This window comes from Podarcis bocagei (assembly GCF_964188305.1).
Source record: "Podarcis bocagei genome assembly, chromosome: 8".
Taxonomy (NCBI): Eukaryota; Metazoa; Chordata; class Lepidosauria; order Squamata; family Lacertidae; genus Podarcis; species Podarcis bocagei.
The window spans coordinates 77,421,773-77,449,383 of NC_138133.1; the positions used below are offsets into that span (position 1 = coordinate 77,421,773).

Genomic DNA, 27,611 nt, shown 5'->3' on the forward strand with positions numbered 1-27,611 from the left:
GGGTGGTACAGTATAACAATTCAGTTAATAGCAATAATAATAACCATGTGACTTTATTCTTAACGACAACATCAACACATTTCAGCAACGGTTACAGATCCCTTTACGCCCCAGCTGCCCGATTTAAAACGGAAGACACATTTGCAGCGCGCCGAGTCCCTCCAGACCTTTTGCAATACATTAAAGACAACCCCCCTTAAAGAATGCGGATTCACTCCGGATTAAGGCGCGCAGCCAGCCCGTCCCGGCCCCGGGATTCCGAGGGGAAGGCCGGGGCTCCCTCTTGGTACCTGCGCGGCCTTGGTGAAGCTGGCCATGGCGGCTCCCGGAGGCTGAGGCCTCGCCGTCCAAGGAGCCTCTCTTGCCGGCCGCCAGCGGAAGGAGGGCGGCGTGCGGCGGCCGAGGCCTGTAGCTCCTCCTCGGGAAGCGGAAGCGGCGCCGGCGGCGAGGCGGGAGCGCCGCCGAGGGAGAGGCGGAGGCGGGAAGCGGGCGCCCGGCGACGGGGCCCTCATGGACCGCCACCTCCTCTTCGTGAGCTGGCGAGGCCGGCGAGGGGAGGCCGGAGCCGAAGGCCGCCCAGGTGCGCGCTTTCCTCCCGCGTGAACCTCGCTGGCTTATGCCAGGTTTCGTTCACGTGTGCGCGTGTGAATGTCGTGTGTTTATCACAGGTTTAATTCACGTGTATGCATGTGAATGTCGTGTGTTTCTTGCAGGTTTGATACGTGTGTGAATGTCGTGTGTTTATTGCAGGTTTCATTCACGTGTACACGTGTGAATGTGTGTTTCTTGCAGGTTTTATTCACGTGTATACGTGTGAATGTCATGTGTTTCTTGCAGGTTTCATTCACGTGTATGTGTATTTGCATATTGTCTCCCTCCCATATTGGCATGTGAACCTCATTTGCTTATTGCAATATCGTTCTTGTGCATGTGTGTGAATTTTGTGTGTTTTTTGCAGGTTTAATTCACTTGTACAGTGTGAACCTATTGTTTGTTGCTGGTTCAATTCAAGTGTACAGTGTGAATCTCATTTGCTTATTGCCGGTTTAATTCATGTGTATGTGTGTGAACCTTATTGGTTAATTGCAAGTTTCATTCACATGTATGTGTGTAAACTTCATGTGTTTATTGCATATTCAATAAATGTGTACGCATATGAACCTCGTTTGCTTATTGCAGTATCATTCACATTTATGTGTGAACCTCATGTGTTTATTGCTGGTTTAATTCATGTGTATGCATGTGGACCTTCTTGGTTTATTGCAAATTTCATTCACGTGTATGCATGTGAATGTCATGTTTATTTCAGATTTCATTTATGTGTACGCATGTGAACCTCATTTGCTTATTGTCATCCTGGTTCATAGCTATATACTAGAGATATTTTGGCATGCATGGTACTGTAAATTTAAGGAATGCTTAATAAGGATGGAATGTGGATTCTTGTGTTCCTATGATGCTTCTTGCACATAAAATAAAATTTGTATTTTGCAGGTTTGACTGCTGAAAGTATTTATAACTTATTAGAAACAAACTGCAGTACCTCACTAAACACAAAAGTTGAAGATTTCCCAGGTAAGTGAAACAGCAAATATTAGCATATGCCATGTTTTCAGACATTGGGGACTCGCAGGGAATGGGTAGGTCCAACCTGTGTTGCTTGTGACCCTCCCAGAAGCATCTGACTTGCCACTGTTGAAAACAGAAAAATCTCTATAAATTTTAAATGTTTTCAGGTCTGTGCTTGAGATGCCAGTTACGGTAATTTATAAAGTCACAGCAGTCATTTATTGAGGGCCTCACAGATTTAGTTAACTGTATACGGCCACTAGAAAACAATGGAAAACAGCAGCAACTCACAAACCTTTTTCATGCAAGAGCTGGGGTGATGGGGAGAAAAGAGAGGATAGTTAAGAATGCAACAAAAAGACAATTGTTTACAGTAATATTTTGCATTTTGTTACTTAGTGTATATTTTTTGACAAAGCATCTTGCAGTTCTTGACTCAGCCTTTGCAGTCCATTAAACATATCTGAAGAAGGAAATAGGGTTTGGATACAAGCTACTAATACCCTTTCTTTCTTTCTTTCTTTCTTTTTTCTTTTCCTTCTTTTCTTTAGCATGTTCACTTGTTGGGACTCCAGGTGTGAAGGGATGGTATTTTGCAATTCAGTCAATATGTGGGTTTTCTCAGGTGAGTTAGCACAAGTTGCATCATTATCTACAATGTTAATATAACTTGGCCCGACCCTTACGGAATTTCCTTCTGATTGGATAGTTTTGCAGTTGTGACTGGGAGGACATCAATTTTGACCTGGAGGCGGATGAAAGCAAAATCTCTATTCAAAGAAATATTGAAGCGTGCCTTGGCGGTTTTCAAAGTTTTGAGGACGACGACAGTAATAGCCGGGAATCCCTATCCCTGATTGAGTAAGCTGATTCAATATTTGATAATACACCCAAATAGTACAGTTTCAGAACCAGAAAACCTAGGCTGCAAACCAGAAAACCATGGGAATCATTGACTTTAGTAGGCTTGCACATAATTCACCTGGAGAGTCTGCAGTGGAGCACAGCATCCTAGGCAGGGGGCAATGCAAAGGTGAGGGGAAGTACAGTGGTGCCTCGCAAGACGAAAAGAATCTGTTCTGTGATTCTCTTCGTCTAGCGGTTTTTTTCGTCTTGCGAAGCAAACCCATTGAAGGATTAGCGGATTAGCGCTATTAGAGGCTTTTAGAGGCTTTTAGCTGCTTATCTGCTAATCGGATCAGCTGATAAGCGGCTTAGCGCTATTAGAGGCTTATCTGCTGATCGGATCAGCTGATAAGCGGCTTAGCGCTATTAGCGGCTTATCTGCTGATCGGAACAGCTGATAAGCGGCTTAGCGCTATTAGCGGCTTTTAGCTGCTTTTAGCGGCTTATCTGCTGATCGGATCAGCTGATAAGCGGCTTAGCGCTATTAGCGGCTTTTAGCTGCTTTAAGCGGCTTATCTGCTGATCGGATCAGCTGATAAGCGGCTTAGCGGCTTAGAAAAAGGGGGGGAAGGGGGGAAAAACCAGCAGGAACTTGCGAGACATTGTCGTCTTGCGAAGCAAGCCCATAGGAGATTCGTTTTGCGAAGCACCTCCAAAACGGAAAACTCTTTCGTCTAGCGAGTTTTCCTTCTTGCGAGGCATTCGTCTTGCGGGGCACCACTGTAGTTTTATTGCCACTGTACAAAAATGAAGCTGGGATCCTTACCAGGGGAGAACAAGGGCAAGATAGCTTGTCTTAGGATGCTGTTAGCTGAGTGAGAACAGTGAAATAGCCATGCTGAGGTCAGAAGGCCCGTGTGTGTTTTATAACTTTATTTTCAACCAAATGAGTCCCTCAAGATAATTCGCAGGAAGCATAAGCAGTGAGACAATACAGGCACGCCAGTTTTACAACGCAATTGTGATACGGAAGCAATTACAAAGAGGGCATGCCTTTTGAGAACTTGGCTAGCTTCTTCGGTTGTCAGAACACGTGAAATGCATTCATGGGCTGTGAAAGCATGATTATGTTAGGCTGTTATGAGGCTGCATACAACAGCAGTTTTGAATAGGTCTTGGCCTTGTAAGCCTGGCAGTTTCTTGGAGAGGTTTTGACTAGTTGAATGTTAAAACATTATTTATTTCAGATATAAATGGTGCATGGCAGGTGTCGTTAATTTTACAAGAAAACTCTAAATGCCAACACAAGGGGGAGCCAGTGTGTTGATCACTGAAACATGTCAAACAGAAGTTGCTTCATCACTTTAGCCTGAAATTCTAAACGTACATACTTATGAATAAACCCAATTGAACTCAGTTAGGTTTGTTCTGAATAAACATACATAGGGTTGTGCTATAAGTAGCAAAACAGTGTTAGTAAATGACTTGTTAGAGGGACATTTTTAGAGTTTTTTAGAGCATATGGCTGCTCTAACAAGCAGTGAATAATTTTTTAAAAACATAAAATTTAAATCATGGGTAGGCAAACTAAGGCCCATGGGCTGGATCCGGCCCAATTGCCTTCTAAATCCGGCCTGCAGACGGTCTGGGAATCAGCGTGTTTTTACATGAGTAGAATATGTCCTTTTATTTAAAATGCATCTCTGGGTTATTTGTGGGGCCTGCCTGGTGTTTTTAGATGAGTAGAATGTGTGCTTTTATTTAAAATGCATCTCTGGGTTATTTGTGGGGCATAGGAATTCGTCCATTTTTTTTCCTTCAAAATATATCCGGCCCCCCACAAGGTCTGAGGGACAGTGGACCGGCCCCCTGCTGAAAAAGTTTGCTGACCCCTGATTTAAATCATCCTAGTGTGGATGTTTTCATAGGATCTTTATGGCCTCCCTAACCCATGGGACTCTTAAGAGTCTCCTCCAGCACCATAATTCAAAAGCATCAATTCTTCGGCGATCAGCCTTCTTTATGGTCCAGCTCTCACTTCCATTGGTACCAGACATCATTCCATTGGTACCAGACATCAAATAAGAAGCGAGCCTACTCATCTGTTTCACTCACTGAAAACATGTTGATACTTTGCAGTTCAAATATGTGGATTGCATAATGCTTGGAATATTTTAAAGCATTTTTATTCTTGAAAGATGATAGCTTATTTATTTTCAATGTTTGTGTTTCAGTCTCTATGAAGAGTCTGCAGAGAGTATACATCTGTTAGCAGATAAGCTTCCTGCTCCTGGTAATCTTTTTTTAATAATCAAATATTTTCCCCTGAAATATCTTTTTTTAAAATGCATTTGGGGTATAACAGATCTATTCCAGTTTTTTTCGTATGGCGGTCCTTATTCAAGTAAGCATGCATGTTGACTCTCCTGTATATAATCCTCTTGTATTTGGCAAGTAGTTTTGCATTACTGGAAAGTTTGATACTGTCACCAGCTGGTGTTGTGCTTCCGCTTATGTATTTCCAGCATTCATAGTCTGGGAGCAAAATGGCAATAGGTTTCTGCAGCAAAGCAGTTTGCTAGAAATACAGTATGGCAAAATTTAGTTTTTTAAAAAACTTAAAGGTGATCAGGAATCAAAATGGAAAGAAGTCAACACTTTATCTGTGGCTACTGTGATAGACTTGCAAATGGACTTGGAAGATGATGATGCTTGCTGCAAACAGAGCTGGACGACATTTATTTAGCCATTTTTATATCACTGAGTTATCTGTGCCTTCCAGGGCATATTTACAGATCTGTGTTAGAGGAATGAAAGGGGGGGGTCATGAAGTAAGAAGATTGATATACAGTGGAAGGAAAATTGGAACTGCAAAGATATCAAGAAGCTTAAATGCAGCTTTTTCTGGGGTTATCTGTAGAAGATGGAGAATAGCAGTGAAGGTGTGATGTCTAAGTTAGGTTGCGTCTCTTAAAGCATCTTGCTAAATTTGAGTGTTCTGCAACCAGATGTTTGAGAAATGCTGCAAACAAGCCTATAAATTTTGACAAACTGCTTGATAATAGCTTTTGGGGGATAAAACGGCTTTACCCTATCGTGTGCTTAATAGTGAGGGGTTTTGCTGTACATGTGTGTTTTATCTATTGAAATTGCTTCTACAGGAAGAACAATGGTTGATGTCATATTGCATTCTTCAGAAAGAGATGCCCCTAGATTAAAAGATTGCTTACCTGCCATCGGTGCCTTGAAACACCTGAGAGAATGGCATGGAGCAAAAATAACTATTGTAGCAAGTGAAAGCAAAATGTGAGTAGTGCCATCTAAACGAGAGAACTAATTTTAGCGTTTGTGTCACTTTATGTAAAAATATTTTAACGTCTCAGTTCATAAATTGTAATATTTTGGCAGGCACTCTTATAAACAAAATGTAAGTTTGCACCTAAAGAGGAAACAAGAGCAGCACACCTCCAAAACGTTGACTAAAGCTTTGCATTGTATCTTTCTGGTACAGTGGTGCCACGCAAGACGAATGCCTCGCAAGACAAGAAAAGAGTTCCGTTTTGGAGGTGCTTCGCAAAACGAATCTCCTATGGGCTTGCTTCACAAGATGACAATGTCTTGCAAGTTCCTGCTGGTTCCCCCCCCCCTTTTCTAAGCCGCTAAGCTGCTTATCAGCTGATCCGATCAGCAGATAAGCCGCTAATAGCGCTAAGCCGCTTATCAGCTGATCCGATCAGCAGATAAGCCGCTAATAGTGCTAAGCCGCTTATCAGCTGATCTGATCAGCAGATAAGCCGCTAAAAGCAGCTAAAAGCCGCTAATAGCCCTAATAGCGCTAAGCCGCTTATCAGCTGATCCAATCAGCAGATAAGCCGCTAAAAGCCTCTAATAGCGCTAATCCGCTAATCCTTCAATGGGCTTGCTTCGCAAGACGGAAAAAACCGCTAGACGAAGAGAATCACAGAACGGATTCTTTTCGTCTCGCGAGGCACCACTGTACATTTCTTCTCTGCCCTGATTTATGTTGAAATTTTATACGGGGTTTGAGTTTTTTCTGGCAATAATGAATCATGTTCTCAGGTGTCAAAGTGAACTTGTTATGCCCATCAAGCTGCCTTCTGATTTCCTAGGGGGTTAAGAAGCCTTGAGCTAGACAACTGAATGCTAAGGGAGACTTGTGAGACCACTGAATTTGAATTATAAGATCATTGAGTGACTTTGGTTAAATGAAGGCATATAGATAATGCCCGCAACTACTAAGATATATGACTTTTACAAAAGATAAATCAGTACTGGGCTGATAGCTGGTGTTGTACTGTTGTCTTAAACACTGAAGTTGTAAAGATATAAAGACTTGAGTAAAAAACGCACAACTCATTCATGTTTTCTTTCTGCAACAGTTGGCAGAAAATCGCATGCTATCTTTCTGCAGATATTGTGGCTCCCGAGAATCTAAAAAACAGCATTGATTCCAGAGACTTGTGGAGAGGAAAGATTCAGATATGGGAGCGAAAGGTATCAGTGTGAAACCTTCTGTGGGTGCATGTTGACTCAACCTGTATCAAACTAATGAAAAATGCATGCTAAGTTCGTACACGGAAAGGCTTCAAAGCTCTTGATTGAATTTAGTGAATCACAGAAAAAAATGTGTTCCTTTAAGCATAGTGATCAAGGTGTATGTGGCTGAAACAGCCTAGTATTCTGGTTTGGGTGGGCAGAGCTTGCAGATTTGAGATAGCAACCGAAGCATGCTAACTCTGGTTGTCCTTGATCGTGCAGATGAGCTGCAAACCCAGAAAATGTTTCCCACCCCAGTTGTCAAATTGCTTCACTGGCAGAGCCCACAAAGCCCGGTGCCAGATAGGGCAAAAGAAGATGATAGGGCTATCCGACGATGGCATGCTTCAAGTTCCCTGCCAGAGAAACCTCATTTAAGCACCATCAGTCACTACAAGCACAGTGTGTAGATCCCAAATCTGCATGTACAGTTGTACCTTGGAAGTTGGATGGAATCCGTTCCGGAAGTCCGTTCAACTTCCAAAACGTTCGAAAACCACATTGCGACTTCTGATTGGCTGCAGGAATCTCCTGCAGCCAATCAGAAGCCACAGAAGCCCCGTCGGACGTTTGGGTTCCAAAAGAACGTTTGCACACCGGAACAATCACTGCAGCGTCCAGCAGCCAAAACGTCCAAGTTCCAGGGCATTTGGGGTCCAAGGTACTACTGTATATCCACCTTGGATGGTGAAGATACCAACACAGAGGGACAGAGAAGTGAAGGCGATAGAGAAGCATCTAAACAGTAAAGAGGCATGAGGCACACAAAGGAAGCAGGTCTCCCACTTCCTGTTGTGCACATGCCTTCCTCTCTTCTTATCTCAGCAGGAGATTTTGAGTTGGGGTGAAGAATAATACTTGTGCATTTAAAGAAGCATTAGGTCCAGCGCCGAAGACCTTCTGGCGGTTCCCTCACTGCGAGAAGTGAGGTTACAGAGAACCAGGCAGAGGGCCTTCTTGGTAGTGGCGCCCGCCCTGTGGAACGCCCTCCCATCAGATGTCAAGGAAATAAACAACTATCTGACTTTTAGAAGACACCTGAAGGCAGCCCTGTTTAGGGAGGTTTTTAATGCTTGAAGTTTTATTCTGTTTTTAATGTTCTGTTGAAAGTCGCCCAGAGTGGCTGGGGAAACCCAGCCAGATGGGTGGGGTAGAATTATTATTATTATTATTATTATTATTATTATTATTATTATTATTACTACTACTACTACTACTACTACTACTACTACTACTATTATTCAGCATTCAGATCTGGACTCTCTGCTATCCACTTCCTTCCCCAGAAAGAAGGGCAGGGGATGTAGGTGGGACCAGCTTATCTGAGCACACAAGCAAGGAAAAAGCTTTTGAAAGTGTTTTTTTTAAAAAAATCAAAAAATCTAGTAATGCATTGTTTTTAATTCCATTCGTCGTGTTTTCTTTCTTCACCTTAAGTGTTTTTGACTAATTTAAAAAGAAACAAATGCAACTCCTACTATAGACATTTTTGCACTTACATTTTTCTTTTTTGTTTTCTTCAGTTTGGATCTGAAATTACTTTTCCAGACTTCTGTATAAAAGGCACTGCATCAGGAAGGCAGCTCGGCACCTTGGCTTTTAATTCTTACTTTACTGCCGATGAAACTGGACGTAGGCAGAATACTAATACTTGTTTGTCGGAGGTAAAGCCTGTGTTTTACGTGTCTTTGAAACGGCACTTCTCCTCTTTAGGAATCAATAGTGGCTAAATCTAGGCAATAGGCATGCGGTAAAATTGAAGATTTGTTTTAAGGAGACTGGAAAACATTCACAGGCAAAAATGAAAGAGAATATTTGAAAATCTGGCTGCAGGTTCTCTCTGTGCTGAAAAGGGGGGAAAGATCACACTTACCTAATCACATGAAAATTAGGGAAGAGAAATGCAAGTAAATGTAGCAACATGTGTTTAAAGCGTGGCTGCTGTTGGGGATAAAAAAATATATTTTTGGTCAAGGAATTCAGTTGAGCCTAGGTTGTGCTCATCATGGTTGATTTTCCTTTCCATTACCTTGTGACTTGGCCGTTTCAGAGGGTATTTTCACTATGGGGCTTTTCGACTGTGCAAGAGAAAAGGAAGTACAGAAATCTCTCTGTACAGGTGTTTTTTTTTTAATATTCTGGCCACAAACATATAGAATCATCTCATTTAGAGGCATTGGTGGTATATGTGTTTGCCTAATAACCCTTTCAACTTAATTTCTTCTTAGGTTTTCCATTATTATTGCCCTGCATTGAAATTTGTACAGATAGTGATGCTGTCACATCTGCCTTCATCTTTAGTGTCGGGTCTTCAGTTTGAGCTGTATCCTTTTGTTACCAGACTCATTTTGTGTGAATTAGATGCTTTGAGTGCATGCAGAGCAGGCACGTCCTAAATCTGTTTTGGGGGGGTCTAATCTGGCCCGCCGGTCGGTTTAATTCGGGCCCTGTGGCAGTTTATTTCCTGGTGTAAAATCCTAAAAAAAGGTTAACAACTTTGGTTGGCCCCCACGGCCCTTTACTTCCTCAAATCTGTCCCTCTTTAAAAAAAGTTTGGACACCACTGATGTAGAGCATGAGACCCTTGTATCTTAGGGTGGTGGGTGCGAACCACATGTTGGGCATTGCAGGGAGTTGGAGTAGATGACCCTTGTTGGTCCCTTCCAACTCTACAATTCTGTGATTCTGTGAAGAAATGTGTCAGGGAACTGCTATCAGCTCAGGCGAGAGGTGGAAGGGCAGGTGTGGTACAGGGAGCCTCCGAAGATCGTGCGAAGCAGTTCTTCCTCTGGCGAGGAGGGAAGCCCCACCTCCAGTGGGGAGGGGGTGCTGGGATCAGAAGATGCTAGGGAGAGCCTCAACACCGAGCCTGAGCAAACCGGAGGGCAGGCAAGTCCCTCTTTGCCAGCGCCCATTCTGTGCAGTAGTCTTTGGCGCAGGGAGGGGAGGCCACACGGCTGTTATGCTGGGGAAGGTATAAGGACCACCCACTCCCAGATTCTGCTAGCGACTGAGCAGACATGGACTTGCAACGCTCTGCATTGTAAATAGTTTGTACAGATAATAAAGCCTGAAAAAGTCAGGTTGGAGCCTTGCCTGTTTGCTCTTGAGCAACCACACCAGCACCTGACAAAATGGTTCTTTAACTCTCTGTGTAGGAGCTTGGCAAGAACTGATGTGGAGGAGAAATCTCTGCTATTTTGGAATCAGATTTCTTCTCTGCGTGGAAAGGTATCTTGTCTCTTGCAGTGCTTTTTCTGGGGGGGGGGGGAACGCATACTCCTAAACATTTTGTGCATCTAAGTTTGGCCTCATTGAGGGGCAGTATTTCAATATGAGTAGGAAAATAAGAGTACCCCTAAACATTTTTTAAAAGAAAAAAAGCACTGGTCTCTTGGAAAAATCAAGTATAATGTTAAGTTTTATATGTCTTCTGGTCTCTGGTGTGTCACCTTATTCTCTGGTAAATATGAGTAATGAGCACATTAGCTTAAATACAAATAAGCATAGTTTCCATTTGGGGTAGAGAGTTTCTTGGAAAGATAGCAAGTGCTTTGCTTTGTAGCACAGTAGTATCTGAGAACTATTCACAAACCTTCTAAGTATAAATTATATATTTAATGCAGTGTTCCTCAACTTTTGGTCTCCAGCTATTGTTGGACTACAAAACCCATGATCCCTAGCTAGCAGTACCAGTGGACAGAGATAATGGGAGTTGTAGTCCAACAACAGCTTTGCGACTCAAGGTTGAGAAGCATTGATTTAATGAATGTAACTCTAAACTATTGCCAGCAAGCCAAAGCTCACAAACGATGGTTTGAACCTGGCATGGTTAAATGAACCGTAGTTTAACCATGGTTTCCATGAATTCAGTTAGAATGGTTTGCTCTGGTTTCGTTTAAAAGTGAAAATGAAAGCTTCCCCACTTCTCACAGCTATAGCAGAGGTGAGAGAGAGAGTGCATGAGCCCATGGCTCCTTTAGGCTCGCTCAGATAATACTCAACAATAGTTTAGTGTTTTTACTGGAAAGTGCACATCGTTTCTAAATTACGAGCCATATGCCTAGGGTTGTAAATGCATGGAATAAAGAGAAATGGGCATAAAAGTTCAGTATCTTCCATATCCAAAATACAGGGTAATATGTGCCCTAAAGTGAGGCTGCAGTTTGCAACAAGAATCAAGCAGATTTATACAATACTGGGATCAGTCTAATTCTCCCAAGATGTTTCCTTTTATTCCATAGTTTTCTAAATATTCTCCAATCCTTATATACTTTTTGTTTTGGTTGGCCTCTGTAGTGTATACATATAAGTTTGTAGGGAGGTAAAAAGAAATTATATAAGAAATATGTAACTGTGCAGTATAAGTAATGAATAGACAAAGTACAGTGAGATTAATTGGAAGTCGGTTTTAAATTTCTTTTCTATAAATTTTATAATTGAGTTCAATACCAGGAGTATATATGATGATAATTATATCAGTCTTCTTATATCTTATAGTGTGGTGGTTTGTTTGATTTTTCTGTTATTTGTTTGTTTGATTGTACGTTTGTTTACTTGTATGTACGTCTGTTCTTCATAAATGTGTTTGTTTTAAATTACTAAAGATATATTTTTAAAAAGGGGGGGGGGAAGAATCAAGCAGATTTATTGGTCTGGATCTTGTGGCATTCACTTGATTCAGAACAAGTAATGCATTATGGCAGCCATCTTAACATGTGCAGATAAATGTTCACACAAGTGACCTGTTTGCATGACCCCCCCCCCAAACACAGGAGGAAGGGATTAGCGAAGTTGCTCTTTTGTGACTAGAGAAGCCATGGTTCCCCCCCCCCCCATTTTTGTGGTAGAGCAGCGTTCTTTTGTCATCGTTTCAACTGTCCTTGAAAGATCAATCATACTACTTGACCCTTTAAAAATATTTCTCCTATGATGTTTACGTGGTAATAGAAAAGTGTACATATGCTTTTTCTGCAGGTAGGAGCCTTATTTTTATTGCCTTGCAGAGTAAGCAGCATGTTGGTTCCTTTACCCGCGCAGCTGAGCTCAAAAAAATGGAAGGAATATATAGCCCAGAAACCCAGACTCATTAATGGTAAGTTGTCTTTCTTTCCTACATTTGCACTCTTTCCCTGTCCTGCTGGCCCACTTTTTCCATTACCCCTGCCCCCCATTGCTCTTTTTTTCTCTTGAAACTCTTGGTAGATCTTTATGGATTGTATATGAACCTTGCATAAAAATAATACCTCCTTTGAAGCTTTTTTTAAAGCAGTATAAAAAAAGAAATGCTTCTATTTCCTTAAGTATACAAATAAGAGCTCACATACTAGGATGACCTAATAACATAACCTTATATGTGTTTACTCTGGAGTAATCCCCAGTGTATTCAGTGGGCTTGCTTCCTAGCCAGCGGATATAACATTGCAGCCTAAATATATTAATCTGAATAATTTATCAGGTTTTCTTTAAATTTATGAAGAAATTGTGTGTGTGTGTGTGTGTGTGTGTGTGTGTGTTAATTAATGAAAGTTCAAATGTATTTACTTCTCTTATTAGAGGAACCCTGGCTATCCTAAATCTATAACTTAGTAATATTTATTCTAGATTTTCTGTATGTGTTTATTGAACAAATTACTGTTTACTTTAGTAAGGTCTGAAGCCTTTACTTGCACAACTTCTTGTGTTCTAATTAGTTCCAGAAGTTGAACTGAAAGGAGAAACTTGCAACTATTATTTCTTGGTACAAGGCAACGGCCGTGGAGGTTGCAAAGCAACATTGATCTATTCAGCCAGTCAGATCAATGGATCACTCACTCTTGCAAAAACAACCGGAAAATTTACCACAAAGACAGGAGAAAGTGAAGCATGTAAGTATTATGGCGCATTACTTTCCTTCCAAGTAGAACAAGATGTGGACTGCACCAATTTCTTTTTAAAAACAGAGATCTAATATATTCAATGTTTGGAGTCTTAGATCCAAGATAATAAGGATATTAATCATTTTAACCAATTCTAACGTCTAAGAACTAATCAAGCCTGTGAGCTTGCCTATTAGTTCTTTCCGTCGGGGAATGAGATCTGTGTACAGGCTTGTTCTCCTGAGTGTTTTCTCACTGACTTTGATGAGACAGATCTTGGAATAGCTATTATACACACTGCTGTGTATTACAATTGCATGGGTTAGAGCAGCTTTTGCCAGTCTGCAGCCCTCCTGGTGGGAGTTGTGGTCCAAAACAAACAGAAGGCACCAGGTTGTCAAAGATGGGGTTAGTTGTTTTCTTTTATTGCTTTTCCCAGCAAAATATGTCTCAGAATTAGAACATTGCAGGGGGTTTGCTAGAGCTGGACAGGACAAATGGTGACTTTTCCCGTGTTTGTTGATGGATCAAACAGTTTCGGAAAGCTGCTAATAAGCATCCTATTCATATTATTCCCAATTTTTTTTGGGAGGGGGTTTCAGGTATAGAAAGGGATCAGTCTGAATATAGAAATACGTCATTGAATGTTAATAGTAGTACTTATTAGGCATCTTGTTAAGCATTGTCAGTCGCATTGTTAGATTTCATAATTCAATATACAGTGGTACCTTGGGTTAAGAACTTAATTCGTTCTGGAGGTCCGTTCTTAACCTGAAACTGTTCTTAACCTGAGGTACTACTTTAGCTATGGGGCCTCCCGCCGCTGTGCATTTCTATTCTCATCCTGGGGCAAAGTTCTTAACCCGAGGTACTACTTCTGGGTTAGCGGAGTCTGTAACCTGAAGCGTTTGTAACCCGAGGTACCACTGTAATGCTTAGCCTGGTAAAGAGGAGACTGGGAGGAGATATAATAGCCATTTTCAAATATGTCAAGGGCTACTACATGGAATGTGGAACAAGCTTGTTTTCTCCTCCTTTGGGGGCTAGGACTTGTACCAATCAATAAGTTGCAAGAAAAGAGATTCTGGCTAAACATCAGGAAGAACTTTCTGACAGTCAGAGCTGTTTGACAGTGGAACGGACTCCCTCGGGAGTTTGTGAACTCTTCTTCCTTGGAGGTTTTTAAAGCAAAGGTTTGGTGGTTATCTGCCCAAGATGCTTTAGGTGAGATCCCTGCATTGCAGGGGGTTGGAATAGATGACCCTGGGGGTCCCTTCCAACTCCACAATTCTATGATTCTCATGTGATTCTAAGATTCTAATTTGATCAGCATTTTTTAAGAACACCTCTCATCTCCCTGCCCCTTCCCTATCAACACAGGTTTGTTTGAAGAATTCATCAGATCTCTCCCACATTTCTGCGGGGAACAGATTTTACAGAGAGAGAAGAAATTGGCTCGTGCCCAAGCATTGGCTTTGAATCACTGCCGGAGTGAGTAACAGGGAGAACTGATATAAACCACATTTATCTTAATTTGGAGTTTAATTTGACACTATTTACATTTATAAGCCCCGGAGAAGCTCATAAGTTCAAATATTGTTTAAAAGCGTTGTCATTAAGAAAAATTGCAACTGCACATCAGGTAACTCAAACCAGGCTTAGGATAATTGGTCCCGTCATCCCCGAATTACTTCAAATCACATATTCTGTTTTGTTTTTTTGAGGGCAGGGGAGTCTTTGCCTGCTTGCAGGGCAGATAGATGAATCGGAGGGTGCGATGAAAGTTCAAAACGAAAACCAAATACCCAGTAGAGATTTTGTCATTTCAACAGGGCACAAGTAGTCTGTAGGAACACCAGGATAAGTGGTTTGTTGTATATTGTTGAAATAATCACTTCCTTATTGGAGCTAACGTAATACGAAGATTAAATAAAAACATTTAGCAAGCAACAAATAGAAAACAGGGCAAGTCATGAACCCAGTGCTCTACACAGTGAGAGGCGTGTAAACGATCAGAACAGGCTCACTTCAGATTGTCACCTAGCTCCTGGGAGGGGGGACACTAGGGGAGGCAGAGCTGCTATTCTTCTCCCTACCTCATGGATTGATTCCAGTCAAGGAAATAAATGCCTCTGTACAGCTGTACTTGTAATTCAATCCCATTGGGACCATTGGCTTTCTTCTCAATCTGTGTGAACCTCGTTAAGATTGGCTTTAAGGCTGCAATCCTATACAGCCTTACTTAGGAGTATGTTCCAATGAACCCCACTAAGATCAATGTGGGTATTTCCAAATAAATAAAAAATGCTGCCTGAATCTTATTTCGGCTGACTACGAGTACCTTCCATTTTCTTCTGAACAACAAGCTAAGCGCTAAGGGAGGATATTTTGTTTTTGGTACCCATTTGACAAAAGCTCCAGGTGAGGCCTTGGAAAAAGGAGCACCCCCTGCAAAATCGTTTTTAAGCATATGTGGGGAGCTGTCCCATAGCCTTCAACTACAGGAACAGCAGAAGCAGGGTGAGACTATAGCCACCAGCTATGTTTCCTGCATGCTTTGGTGAATTGATAGATAGCTAAAGGTAAAGGGACCCCTGACCATTAGGTCCAGTCATGGCCGACTCTGGGGTTGTGGCGCTCACCTCGCTTTATTGGCCGAGGGAGCCGGAGTACAGCTTCCGGGTCATGTGGCCAGCATGACTAAGCCACTTCTGGCGAACCAGAGCAGCACACGGAAACACCATTTACCTTCCCACCGGAGCGGTACCTATTTATCTACTTGCACTTTGAGGAGCTTTCGAACTGCTAGGTTGGCAGGAGCACGGACCAAGCAACGGAAGCTCACCCTGTCACAGGGATTCGAACTGCCGACCTTCTGATCAGCAAGTCCTAGGCTCTGTGGTTTAACCCACAGCGCCACTTGCGTCCCAGAGCAAATAGCTAGGCGTTAGCAAATGGCTGGGTTAAAAAACAACAACACTTCCCACTACTCCTTCCCAAACTTCCTGTGGCGACTGTTGGAAGTAGACACAAAATTCATGAATTAATATGCCTCATTTGCTGAATTAGTGAACAGTTTGCATGTTATGTAGATTATATTGTTGAGGTTTGTGACAACTGAGAGATGGGAATTCTATCCGTATTGCTTGACAATTCGTTCTTGACTGGTTCCTTCTGATTTCCATGCTACACTGGAATCACTGCTTGCCTTAATCTAGTTCAGTGAATCATGAAGACTTTATTTAATTAAAAGAATACCTTGGAGGAAAGTGCATTATTAATTGTCTGCTAGAAACGACAAACATTTATTGTTGTTATTGGCTGCAAATGAGAAGAGATTACTGGAACAAATGCATATTTTTTCCTTGGTAGCTTTTTGTAAAGGTGATTCACATTTGCCTCCAGATTGCTTTTCTTTCTTTTCTTGGCAGCAACATTCGGTCGGAGGTGATGTTGTTACTTTAGTAAATTGTTATTGATTAACATCACTATATACCTCGCGTTGAGAGTACCATGTCAGTAACCAAAGAAGAAGAAAAGCTGAGTTTTTGTGTTCTCTATTGCAGAAAGGCAGGAATCTGCCAGACAGCTCCCGGTGGTTTCAAGCAACGAACTGAAAACCCTGCTGACATGTACCAGAGAACATTATTTAGAGTTGTGGAGCACCAGCCAGCTAAATCGTCCTGTAGCCCCTGTCAAAGCCAAAGTCCAGGGTACAGCTTGTGGTAGGCATAATTTGGCTGCATAGTTATTATCACTTGGGAAAATGCTGGCTTTTGATACTTGAGGTGTATATTTTAGGACCCACCTGATTTCTGTGATTGTCAGTTGTTTTAAGCTGTTTTTAATATTGTGTTTCAATGTTGCAACCCACCATGGGACCTTAGGGTGAAGAGCAGGTAATAAATCATCATCATCATCATCCTCAATATGTGCACAGTCGTACCTTCCGTTCGACTTCCAAAACATTCAGAAACCAAAGCGCGGCTTCTGATTGGCTACAGGAAGCTCCTGCAGCCAATTAGAAGCTGCGGAAGCCCCGTCGGACGTTCAGGTTCCTAAAGAATGTTCACAAACTGGAACACTCACTCCTGGGTTTGCAGGAGTCAAAACATTCAAGAACTAAGCTGCCCGAAAACCAAGGTACGACTGTACCTATCAATCATGACATTCTTTCCCTTAAGGACATCAGTGAGTGTTCTCCTTCCTTGGCGAGAGCAGCGAAACAAGCTAGAGAGCAGCGAAAACTAGAGAACTAAGCAAGCCAGAATGTGACGATGTGATTTAACATTGACTTCCAAAAATTTTTTAAAGCTGATTTAATATCCTGGCTTGTTTAGAAGCCACTAATCATATTTTCCCTCTTCAGATGTAACCGGAAGCTGCAGTAAACGGCAGCTTTCTTGGCTTGGCTGGAGTGAAGCGAGTAAAAGCAGCTTGTTTGTATCTTGGCTTTTTAATATTATTATTCATCCAACTTTTGAACCACACTCCTTCAAATCAAGCTCTTAGCGTGGTTTACAATTGTGTCATGTAAAACAGCCTAAAAGCAATAAAACATGGATTACAAAGTTAAAACGACCACTATAACCACCACCAAAAATGTTAAAGGGAATGGCCATCAACACCCTGGTACAATGCCAGCAGAATTAAAGCAGCAGGCGTTAACCAATCAAATCAGATTCCTCCAACAGCCTGGGAGAACAAGTGTGCCTTAATCTGGCACTAGAAACGCAGAGATATAGGATGCAGTGGCTGACTTCTCTCGCCTTGAAGGCCACATTGAGGGTTCACCACCTTTCTTGAGGGCTGGGCGCCAGCATGTGCTCATGGGGCACACACAGTACACAAACACAGAGGGAGTGGGGGGGAAATAAGCGGCTTAATTCCAAGAAAGAGGTGCAATGCAAGTCTTCAAGACCAGTCATGAGGGGGGGGGGAAGTGTGCCTTTTTAATGAGTTACCAAAAAAGTGGTGTTCGGTTGATTTGTTTGTTTGAATCCCATTATTCCAGTCGGTTGGGCAGAACTTAAGATCGACATTCAAGTACAGTGGTACCTCGGGTTAAGTACTTCATTCGTTCCGGAGGTCCATTTTTAAACTGAAACTGTTCTTAACCTGAAGCACCACTTTAGCTAATGGGGCCTCCTGCTGCTGCCACGCCACCAGAGCACGATTTCTGTTCTCATCCTGAAGCAAAGTACCCGAGATACTATTTCGGGTTAGCGGAGTCTGTAACCTGAAGCGTCTGTAACCCAAGGTAAAGGTAAAGGGACCCCTGACCATTAGGTCCAGTCGTGGCCAACTCTGGGGTTGCGGCGCTCATCTCGCTTTATTGGCTGAGGGAGCCGGCGTACAGCTTCCGGGTCAGGTGGCCAGCATGATTAAGCCGCTTCTGGCAAAGCAGAGCAGTACACGGAAATGCCATTTACCTTCCCGCCGAAGCGGTACCTATTTATCTACTTGCACTTTGACGTGCTTTTGAACTGCTAGGTTGGCAGGTACTACTGTACCGAGGTACCACTGTACAAAATGCATAAAGCAAAATGCACAGCACATGTTTTAGAGAAAAGTTAATATTTTAAGATGCTTTTCTGATCTTGCTATGTTCTAACGCTCTTCGTTGATCATTCCAGCTGTTTGCTTTTGTTGATGCTGCAAAGTACAGTCAGAGCTAATAGGATTCATTATAATGGTGTACGCAGTAGTTGCCACAGGCGTAGAATCTGTACAAAAAGCTTAGAAAAATGAAAACTTTTGAGTTATACATGACTCCCATGAGGTATAATGGGAAGCTGGTAGATTCTCTGCTACATCTAGATTTTTCAGTGAGTTATGGTATTATTGACTTTATTCCTCCTCCCCCCTCCCTTTGCCCCACCTCCAACGTCTCACATTTAGAGTTGAAAGATTCAAATCCTTTGCAGTGGCCAGAAAGAAACGTCCTGCAGAACTTGGAAAGCACTGAAAAAATTAAACAGAAAGCGAGGTAACATTAACATGGCTTAAATGTTGGCAGTTTTTTTGTAAACCGCACTACCTAGTCAGCATCAGCTGTCGGTGTAGTTAGTGATTTTTATTCATCTGTTTTGTTTCCCTCGCCAGGGTTTCAGAATTACTTGCCCGTAAAGAAGGCCAAAAGGGCCCTGCGATATCACTTGATGCCAGAGAGCTGCTGAAGTATTTCACCCCAGAAGGCCTGCCCATTGGGGATCTGCAGCCTTTACACATTCAAAAAAGGTAAGGCCTTGTTAGGCACACAGCGCACTGTTAAATAGTTCATTCTTTAAGATGGTAATCCTGAAGGTTGGGATTGCCTTTTGGAATCTATGTGAGATGTTTTTTCTAATACCTCCTTCAGGTGCCTAATAGTAATTTCTCTGCCGCTGAAGGTGTGCACCACACCTGCAAAATCAATAACGGGACAGGGGTGAGGAATCTTTGCAGCTCCATAGACCATTTCCTTATCAGGATTGGGTTGGAGGGGGGGCGCAAGTTTGACGGGTGGGTGAGGCTGCCCACCTGTCAATCACCTGGCATCATTTGAGAGTTGGGTTGCCCCAACCATTTGTCAAAATCCCTTGCGTGGGGTACTCACATGCCAGCTGCCCGTCAGGCTCTTGAGAACTGCAGCGCAAGGGGCATTGCAGTTCGGAAGTGCTCAGTGTAGGGCTGGCAAATCATTTTTCCCCCTCCCTCCCCCTGAAGGGAGCAGGGAATATGAAGCCTGCATTTTACAGGCTGTGCTTGCCTGCTTTCTGCTGGGAACAAGTGCACACAGCCAAACTGAGCAGGATTTCACCCAGCTGTTTGTCAGGTTTCCAGCAGGTTGAATCCTGACAAGACAGAAGTACTGTTCTTGGGGGACGGGGCGGGCTGGTGTGGAGGACTCCCTGGTCCTGAATGGGGCAACTGTGCCCCTGAAGGACCAGGTGCGCAGTCTGGGAGTCATTTTGGACTCACAGCTGTCCATGGAGGTCAATTCTGTATCCAGGGCAGCTGTCTGCCTGCTCCACCTGGTACGCAGGCTGAGACCCTACCTGTCCGTGGACTGTCTCGCCAGAGTGGTGCATGCTGTAGTTACCTCCTGCTTGGACTACTGCAATGCGGTCTACGTGGGGCTACCTTTGAAGGTGGCCCGGAAACTACAACTAATCCAGAATGCGGCAGCTAGACTGGTGACTGGGGGCGGCCGCCGAGACCACATAACACCGGTCTTGAAAGACCTACATTGGCTCCCAGTACATTTCCGAGCACAATTCAAAGTGTCGGTGTTGACCTTTAAAGCCCTAAACGCCCTCGGCCCAGTATACCTAACGGAGTGTCTCCACCCGCATCGTTCTGCCCAGACGCTGAGGTCCAGTGCCGAGGGCCTTCTGGCGGTTCCCTCATTGTGAAAAGCAAAGCTACAGGGAATCAGGCAGAGGGCCTTTTCGGTGGTGGCGCCCACCCTGTGGAACGCCCTCCCACCAGATGTCAAAGAGATAAACAACTACCTGACATTTAGAAGACATCAGAAGGCAGCCCTGTTCAGGGAAGTTTTTAATGTGTGACATTCTAATGTATTTTTAATCTTTGTTGGAAGCCGCCCTGAGTGGCTGGGGAAACCCAGCCAGATGGGCAGGGTACAAATAATAAATTCTTATTCTTATTCTTATCCTGCTGCGTTGTGCACACTTGTTCCCTGCTGGAAATAGGCACACATAGCCCAAGAAAGCCTGTAAAGTATTCTTATTTTGGCGCTCTTTCCCAGAGCGAGTGCAGAAACAAGCACTTTGCAAGCTCTAAGTTTTTTTCCAAGCATTGGCTTGGGTGGCATGGGGTGTGGTGAGGAAGTCTCTTTTCTCTCAAATAGTCTATAGTTGGGGGCAGAAAGGGCGTTTCTTTCTTTGTTTGGCTGCGCATGCCTGTTTAGGGAAGCTTTTAATATTTAATGCTGTACTGTTTTTAACATTTGATTGGGAGCCGCCCAGAGTGGCTGGGGAAACTCAGCCAGATGGGTGGGGTATAAATAATAAATTATTATTATTATTATTATTGTTGTTGTTGTTGTTGTTGTTGTTGTTGTTGTTGTTATTTTCTGCTGGGAACAGGTGTGCACAGCTAAACTGAGCAGGATTAAACCCTGGCTTGTCAGCTGTCAATTGGGTGTTAACTCCTCCTACTTTAGCTGCACATGCCTGTTGCCTGCTGTGAGGCAGGCACTCAGGACCAATGCTGAATTGAACCCCATCTTCCCGCCCGCTAGCTGACAGCATAAGTGACACCCACCGGTTGAAAGGTGGGTGTGGTTTGGGGAAAACGGCCTCACGGGCCAAGATTGGACCATGGGCAGACCTGTTGCATACTATGAATTGAGGTTTAACTGTGCCAGAGTAATTTTAATAATATGGTGCCAATGTGGCAGACAGTTGCTGTTCTTCCTGTAAAAAAAGTTATCCTCCGTTCTATAAATAAGCCATAGCTGCAAATTAAAATCAATTCTTTTTCCCTCCCCACCCTGTTCAGTGAAAATACTTTCCTTCTGACGCCAGAGCTGACTCCTCGAAAACTCAGAAGCTTGCCCTTTGAAAAGGCTGCTGGCTGCCATTATCACGGCCTCGAGTAAGTTCCTTTATAAGTGAGTGATGTGAACTCGGTCCTCTTACTCAGTGTATATCCAATGTACACACACACACACACTTCACATTTGGTCTTATTATTATGCGAGGGGAAGCATCATTTGAATTTGCTAGCATCTTGCAATAATTAATTGTCTGGAATGAAAGCGTTATGCCTTTGATTTGAATAGTTATACGTTTTTATGGTAATGGGTGCTTAAGATGTTATGACAGTAACTTTTCACTTTCAAATCAAAGCAATAAGGAAAATTGCTGACAGCCCATGAATTAAGTCTGCGGTTCTATTATGCCAGGATGGGAGGTAGACAGCAGAGGAGGCCTTGGGACAGAGAATATATGCTGTGGTGCCTGCATTAAAGGATATTGAGCCCAGTGATGGGCTGAGGCTCCACACACATCTTCTCTAACAGCAGCTCTGCATACTCACAGAGGCTGCTGTGTATTTATGCTACATCTGGATCCTGCAATGGGAAGCACAGCTGTCCTGGGCTTCTGGCGTTTTTGAATCATTCCATGCTTGGAAACAGGGCCCCTATCAGATAACAGAGGAGCAACCACCATTTTCTTTAGAAGTACAGTGGTACCTCGGGTTACATATGCTTCAGGTTACATACGCTTTGGGTTACAGACTCCACTAACCCAGAAATAGTACCTTGGGTTAAGAACTTTGTTTCAGGATGAGAACAGAAATCGTGCTCCGGCGGCGCAGTGGCAGTGGGAGGCCCCATTAGCTAAAGTGGCGCTTCAGGTTAAGAACAGTTTCAGGTTAAGAACGGACCTCCAGAACGAATTAAGTACTTAACCCGAGGTACCACTGTAGCAGGTTGACCATGTTCTCTACACTAGAAAAAGCTCTGTGATAGTTTTATCACAGTGGGTGTCATAGAGTCTACTGTAGTGTACCCTATTTGACATGAAGATGGCTCTAACTCAAACTGTTAGAGTATATTGAACTGGCTAGATTAACAGAGGCAATTAGAGATCACACTAGACAAGAGTTTCAAAAAGCATGGGGGAAATGCAGAGAATACTTCACAAAACAGTGCCCTAAAATACACACCTGGACTTGTTTCGATTAATGTCTGCAGGAGACTTTGCGGATATTTAAGTTATAATTAGAAAAATCTTAATAATTATTCATAAAGGAAACAGTTTATAAGAAGTAAATAAGGAGGCCAGATACAGGATAAAGGAAGTCTTTTATTTGATTGTTTGTATTGTTGTATGTTATGCTCCCTTGTATGTTACGTTCACGTTTAATGAGGGTGGGTTTGTGTGTATTGGGGGGGTGGGGGCTTATGTTATGTTGTAAATAAAATTCCAATAAAAATTTAGAGGGTGATGGTGGGGAGAAGAATATGGCTCTAACTTACTAGTGGAAAATGCTCTGAATGTATCGGACTGCTCACTAGGTATCCAGTATGGCACAAGAATGTCCAAAGTGGATTCCTTTCTGGGAATCCCACAGTGCCCTGTGCTTGTTTTAGTTTCCACTGTGAGGATGAAGGTAAATCTCAAGAATGCCCAATGCATAGTAGCAGCGGTGGAACATTCCAAGAACGTCTTATTAGAGCCAGGGTATTTCTGCTATTCTCCCTGCGAAATGCCCATCTTACCCGAGAAGTCCGAGTACGAATGGGTGAAGTTTAGTCCTTAACCCCTTTGTCCTGGATAAGTTGGTCTGTTGTGATGATTGCCTGCCTTATTGAAGTATGAAATAGAGGAAGAATTAAGTAGAACAGGCTGCTTCAGACGGTTTAGTATCTACTTCAAAGGACTTTCCCCAAGCTTTCATGGACTAAGTTGGTGGTTGTCATTGATCGTTAAACACTTTGAAGGGTTGGGAAGCGCAACGTGCATACTGAGAAGCAGCATTAGTTTCTTACAGAAGCTCTTTTCAGTAGCTGAATACAAATGAAAGAGGCAGTTTGGGGTAAGCAACAAACCGCATCCTCCATAATTCCAAATAGACTTCCATGGCACTGTAGCTGCGCAGAGCCCATGGCATGAGGTGGTTACCTGCCCTCCTCTATTTTATTTGCATGATGGGACCTAAACTCAGATTCAGGAGTAGTCAATCTTGGTGCCCTCCAGGAATTGTGAACTACAATTCCCAGTGGGAGCTATAGTCGACAACAATTGGGCGTCGCTGCATTAACTGTTGCTGGTCAAATGTTTTGCTTTTGGATGTTCATCCCAGGGCACTGCATCCATTCCACAGTTCAATAGGGCTTGTAATCCTTTTGGATTACACCCAGTATACCTGAAGGAGCGTCTCCACCCTCATCATTCAGGCCGGACACTGAGGTCCAGCGGCGAGGGCCTTCTGGCAGTTCCCTCACTATGAGAAGTGAGGCTACAGGGAACCAGACAGAGGGCCTTCTCAGTAGTGGCGCCCGCCCTGTGGAACGCCCTCTCACCAAGATGTGAACGAAAGAAACAACTACCTGACTTTTCGAAGACATCTGAAGGCAGCCCTGTTTAGGGAAGTTTTTAATGTTTGGTTTTATCGTGTTTTTAATATTCTGTTGGGAGCTGCCCAGAGTGGATGGGGAAACCCAGCCAGATGGGCGGGGTATAATAAATAAATAAATAAATAAATAAATAAATAAATAAATAAATGAGTGAGTGAGTGAGTGAGTGAGTGAGTGAGTGAGTGAGTGTCTGGGACTTGCAGCACTCTCTCTCTCTCTCTCTCTCTCTCTGTGTGTGTGTGTGTATTTTGGAAAGTAATGTCAGCTGTTTTTCCATTACTTTATGAAATCCATTTAATTTCACTATTTAGTGTTCTATGATGGCAGTGGCATTGGCAATTCAGTGACGAGAACCAGAGGTGCAAAGTGCATTGTGGCTGGTATGGGGTGGGAGAGCCAAACACCATCTTCAGCAGATTGTGGAATGCTTATTAGCACCCGAACATTTTAGTGGGGCTGTGTACAAAAAAAGGCAGTTTGGAATTTCTTGATTATTTTTTTTTACGTTTCTTTGGTGCTGCGCCTGATCAAAACCAATTTGCATAACATTTTCCCATTGTCATGAATGATCAGACACAGCTGGATTGGGGGGGGGGGAGAAGAGAAGGAGAGGAAGATGTTGCCATAAAAAGAGTGAGCAAAGTGACAGCATTACTCAGGATAAATTAATATGTCAGCTCTGTAGAATGGGCAGCAAAGCTTAACTCAGAATACAAACAAGGCAACTCAAAATACCATGAAATGGATAAGCAAGAAGTTTTTTTGTCTTATCAGATAATGAGCTTGTTTCTAGTGGCAAAATTGAATTCATTACTTACGTTGATTAAAAACTCTCTTTTTAGAGGAGGGAATAGACTTCAGGCTATGTATGACAATATTATCTTGGTAACAGAAAATGATTTGATTTGTCCTGACAGTCTGGTGGAAGCGCGATGTACTGGTGCTCAGATAATTATAATAGCCATGTGCCTCCATGTTGATTGAATTGTCAGGCAAGCCAATCCCGCCCATCTTATCTGCTAAAGTGGAAAGTATATGCTTTTAGGCATAATGGCGAAATTGAACCTCCCTGTTGAGAGAACAAATGATCAGAGAATGGTTATTGCACTTGGGTCCTATTTGTGTACTTCTTGGAGGCATCTGGTCGGTCACTTTTGGACTCAGAATGCTTGTCACTTGTCTAAACCAGCAGAACTCTTCTAATCCATATGTGGATGTGCTCCATTGATTGCTATATTTGAGATTGCTTTGTGCTCTGAGTTTGATTCATCCATGCCTGTAGGCAGCAAATATTTGTAGAAGGACCTTCTTTCGCCTCAGTATGGGACTCCACAGTAGCTGTCATCACACACATGCCATCTCCTCATCTGAGTGAGTCTTTAAAACAATCCTCTGAGGGATAATACTTAATAATACTTTTGTATAGTGCATGCGAAGCATTTACGAATAGCTACTTGTAAGCCTTGCAACATCACTGTTAAGGCAAGTCGTTGTAGTTTAGTCATTTAGTCGTGTCCGACTCTTCGTGACCCCATGGACCAGAGCACGCCAGGCACTCCTGTCTTCCACTGCCTCCCGCAGTTTGGTCAAACTCATGCTGGTAGCTTCGAGAACACTGTCCAACCATCTCGTCCTCCGCCGTCCCCTTCTCCTTGTGCCCTCCATCTTTCCCAACTTCAGGGTCTTTTCCAGGGAGTCTTTTCTTCTCTTGAGGTGGCGAAAGTCTTGGAGCCTCAGCTTCAGGATCTGTCATTACTATCCCCCATTTTACAGATGGGGAGGACTGAGGCCAAGAGACAGAGGCTTGCATAAGGCCATCTAATGAGTTCATTCATGGCAGATACGGGTTCAAGCGGGGGATTATCTGATAGATGGAATATCCATTCCTTCATTTTATTTGTACGCTGAACACACACACGCACCATGCTCAAAGCAGCTTACAACAAAGAAACCGGGGTGCATTTCAAACAAACACTACAAAAACAATTTCATAATAACACAGCAAAACTACAGCTTTGTAACAGCATTGCTGGAAACATGCTGAGCAAGAGAACAGTTGTAAACCATTTGGCTTGTTTTAGGCTGGAATCCAAAACCCACTGACTAGGAAGTAAGCTCCACTGAGCCTAGTGGGACCTACTTCTGAGTAAGCATGCATAGGATATACAAATAGCATTCTTTTTGATGCCAGTGAATTGTGGGTTGAGGTGTGGTACTCTGAAACTAAGGTGGAAGGCGGTTTGATCCATGAGGTTGGTTTTTACCCCATATCATAGCAGACTGCAGGAGGACCTTTTCAGAGTTTCACTAGCAATTCAAATAAGGGCAGACATTCTCATACTGAAGCGTAAACAAGGGGTACTAAGTTATCCCTTAATTAGGAAAACACCTCCGTTCTTCTTCAGTGCTCCTCTCAGGCTTCTGAAGCTGTTTCATGTTTTGCTTTAGATACTGCCTGGACAACAGGAGAGCTTTGGAGAGAGACGTGGCGTTTGCTGAACTTCAGACTCGCCTTATCCGTTACGAAACGCAGACTACCTGCACAAAGGAGTCCTGTCCTGTGCCCTGTGCGTTGAGCCCTCTGCCATCTCCTGCAGTTTTGTCAGAGCCCGGGAGTGTCCCCGATGGGGAATCTTTGCAAAGGGAGCTGCAAACAGAGGCATCCAGGTTACAGCGCAGATCAAAGGACCTGGACAGCTTTCATCCCAACAAGAGGTAATATGAAGCAGTGTAGCTAGCTGCTCAGGCATTCAGGCTCGGGTGTGCTGCAGGCGCTGCCCCCCCCCCCAAGTGGTAAGTGGCTGCCCAGTGCACCCCCAACCCCAGCTATGCTAGTGGTAATATGCTACACTTTTTTTAAAAAAAAAATGAGATATTTTGAGTATGTGTAAATTCAGCTCTCTTTTCATTCCGAAGAGATTTCTGTGGCATAATGTTCAGATAATCTTAATCCTCTTTTGCTAATTCCTCCCTCCCTGCCTTATTTTTCCTGTGCGATAACCTTTCGTTAGCTTTGAATATGTTGAAACAGGACCCAAAGGCACTTTTGCTTAAGCTCCATAGGGCTGCGTGATGCAAGATGCTGAGTGAGGGTCACGCCCCACCAAACTGGTTCTGTTTAGATAAATCACTGCCAGATTGGATGAAAGATAAGATGCAGAAATGTGTTGTGTTTTCTCTCCTGGTTCAGATGGATAATTTTTAATTGCTGGCGTCTGACATGATTTGAGGTGTTTTAATGACAAATCGAGCTACGCACAGAACAGAATAATCTTAAAATCTGTTTTGTTCCCTCCACTCTTCTTTCTAGGTTGCGGAAATCTGAAAGTACAGATTCTCTCTTGTCCCAGGCAAGCGGAAGCAGCGGGAGTCGCCATTCAGGAGTTGTCACAAGGCAGTGCCAGGAGATTTCAGCCTCTCTGCCTTCAGTAGCTGTGAAACAGTCTCACAGTCGGATGCATAAAGTCGCCCTAAAGAGCAGCTCAGCAAGCCAGAGGTGTGGGGGAAAGCCAGAAACATCGAAGCCCACAAGGGAATCGAGATCTCAGAAGCATACACGGGTAAATAGCTTTTCCAGATAGCTAAAAATGAAGTTCTGTCTTTGCTTTTGCTGTCCCTGGATTGAATAAGGCAGGGGGAAGATTTGAGCTTTGTGTGTTAGACCCATAAATACAACAAATTACTTG

General features: G+C 43.2%; 2 protein-coding genes across 3 annotated transcripts in view; one reads left to right on the forward strand and one right to left on the reverse strand.

Annotated features, from left to right (window-relative positions):
* The window catches only part of MRPL13 (mitochondrial ribosomal protein L13), a 35,196-nt gene extending 34,771 nt beyond the window's left edge, over positions 1 to 425 (reverse strand). Inside the window, exon 1 of the mRNA XM_081205192.1 lies at positions 291 to 425. Coding sequence (XP_081061318.1) covers positions 291 to 317 — 27 coding nt within the window. The 5' untranslated portion in view covers positions 318 to 425. The remainder of the gene's footprint in view (positions 1 to 290) is intronic.
* A 35-nt stretch (positions 426 to 460) lies between these two features.
* MTBP (MDM2 binding protein) overlaps positions 461 to 27,611 on the forward strand; it is a 30,682-nt gene continuing 3,531 nt past the window's right edge. The window contains exons 1-19 of one of the 2 annotated variants that reach the window (XM_081204489.1): positions 461 to 580; positions 1,495 to 1,575; positions 2,121 to 2,194; positions 2,279 to 2,430; positions 4,650 to 4,708; positions 5,577 to 5,721; positions 6,816 to 6,930; positions 8,496 to 8,636; positions 9,201 to 9,295; positions 10,131 to 10,203; positions 11,950 to 12,067; positions 12,666 to 12,839; positions 14,211 to 14,321; positions 16,397 to 16,555; positions 18,732 to 18,819; positions 18,936 to 19,070; positions 21,339 to 21,434; positions 26,374 to 26,640; positions 27,236 to 27,485. In XM_081204489.1, the coding sequence (XP_081060615.1) occupies positions 511 to 580; positions 1,495 to 1,575; positions 2,121 to 2,194; positions 2,279 to 2,430; positions 4,650 to 4,708; positions 5,577 to 5,721; positions 6,816 to 6,930; positions 8,496 to 8,636; positions 9,201 to 9,295; positions 10,131 to 10,203; positions 11,950 to 12,067; positions 12,666 to 12,839; positions 14,211 to 14,321; positions 16,397 to 16,555; positions 18,732 to 18,819; positions 18,936 to 19,070; positions 21,339 to 21,434; positions 26,374 to 26,640; positions 27,236 to 27,485 (2,403 nt within the window). In that variant the 5' untranslated portion in view covers positions 461 to 510. Of the gene's footprint in view, positions 581 to 605; positions 654 to 1,494; positions 1,576 to 2,120; positions 2,195 to 2,278; positions 2,431 to 4,649; positions 4,709 to 5,576; positions 5,722 to 6,815; positions 6,931 to 8,495; positions 8,637 to 9,200; positions 9,296 to 10,130; positions 10,204 to 11,949; positions 12,068 to 12,665; positions 12,840 to 14,210; positions 14,322 to 16,396; positions 16,556 to 18,731; positions 18,820 to 18,935; positions 19,071 to 21,338; positions 21,435 to 26,373; positions 26,641 to 27,235; positions 27,486 to 27,611 lie in introns of those variants that run through there. The other variant, XM_081204490.1, reaches the window with a different exon arrangement.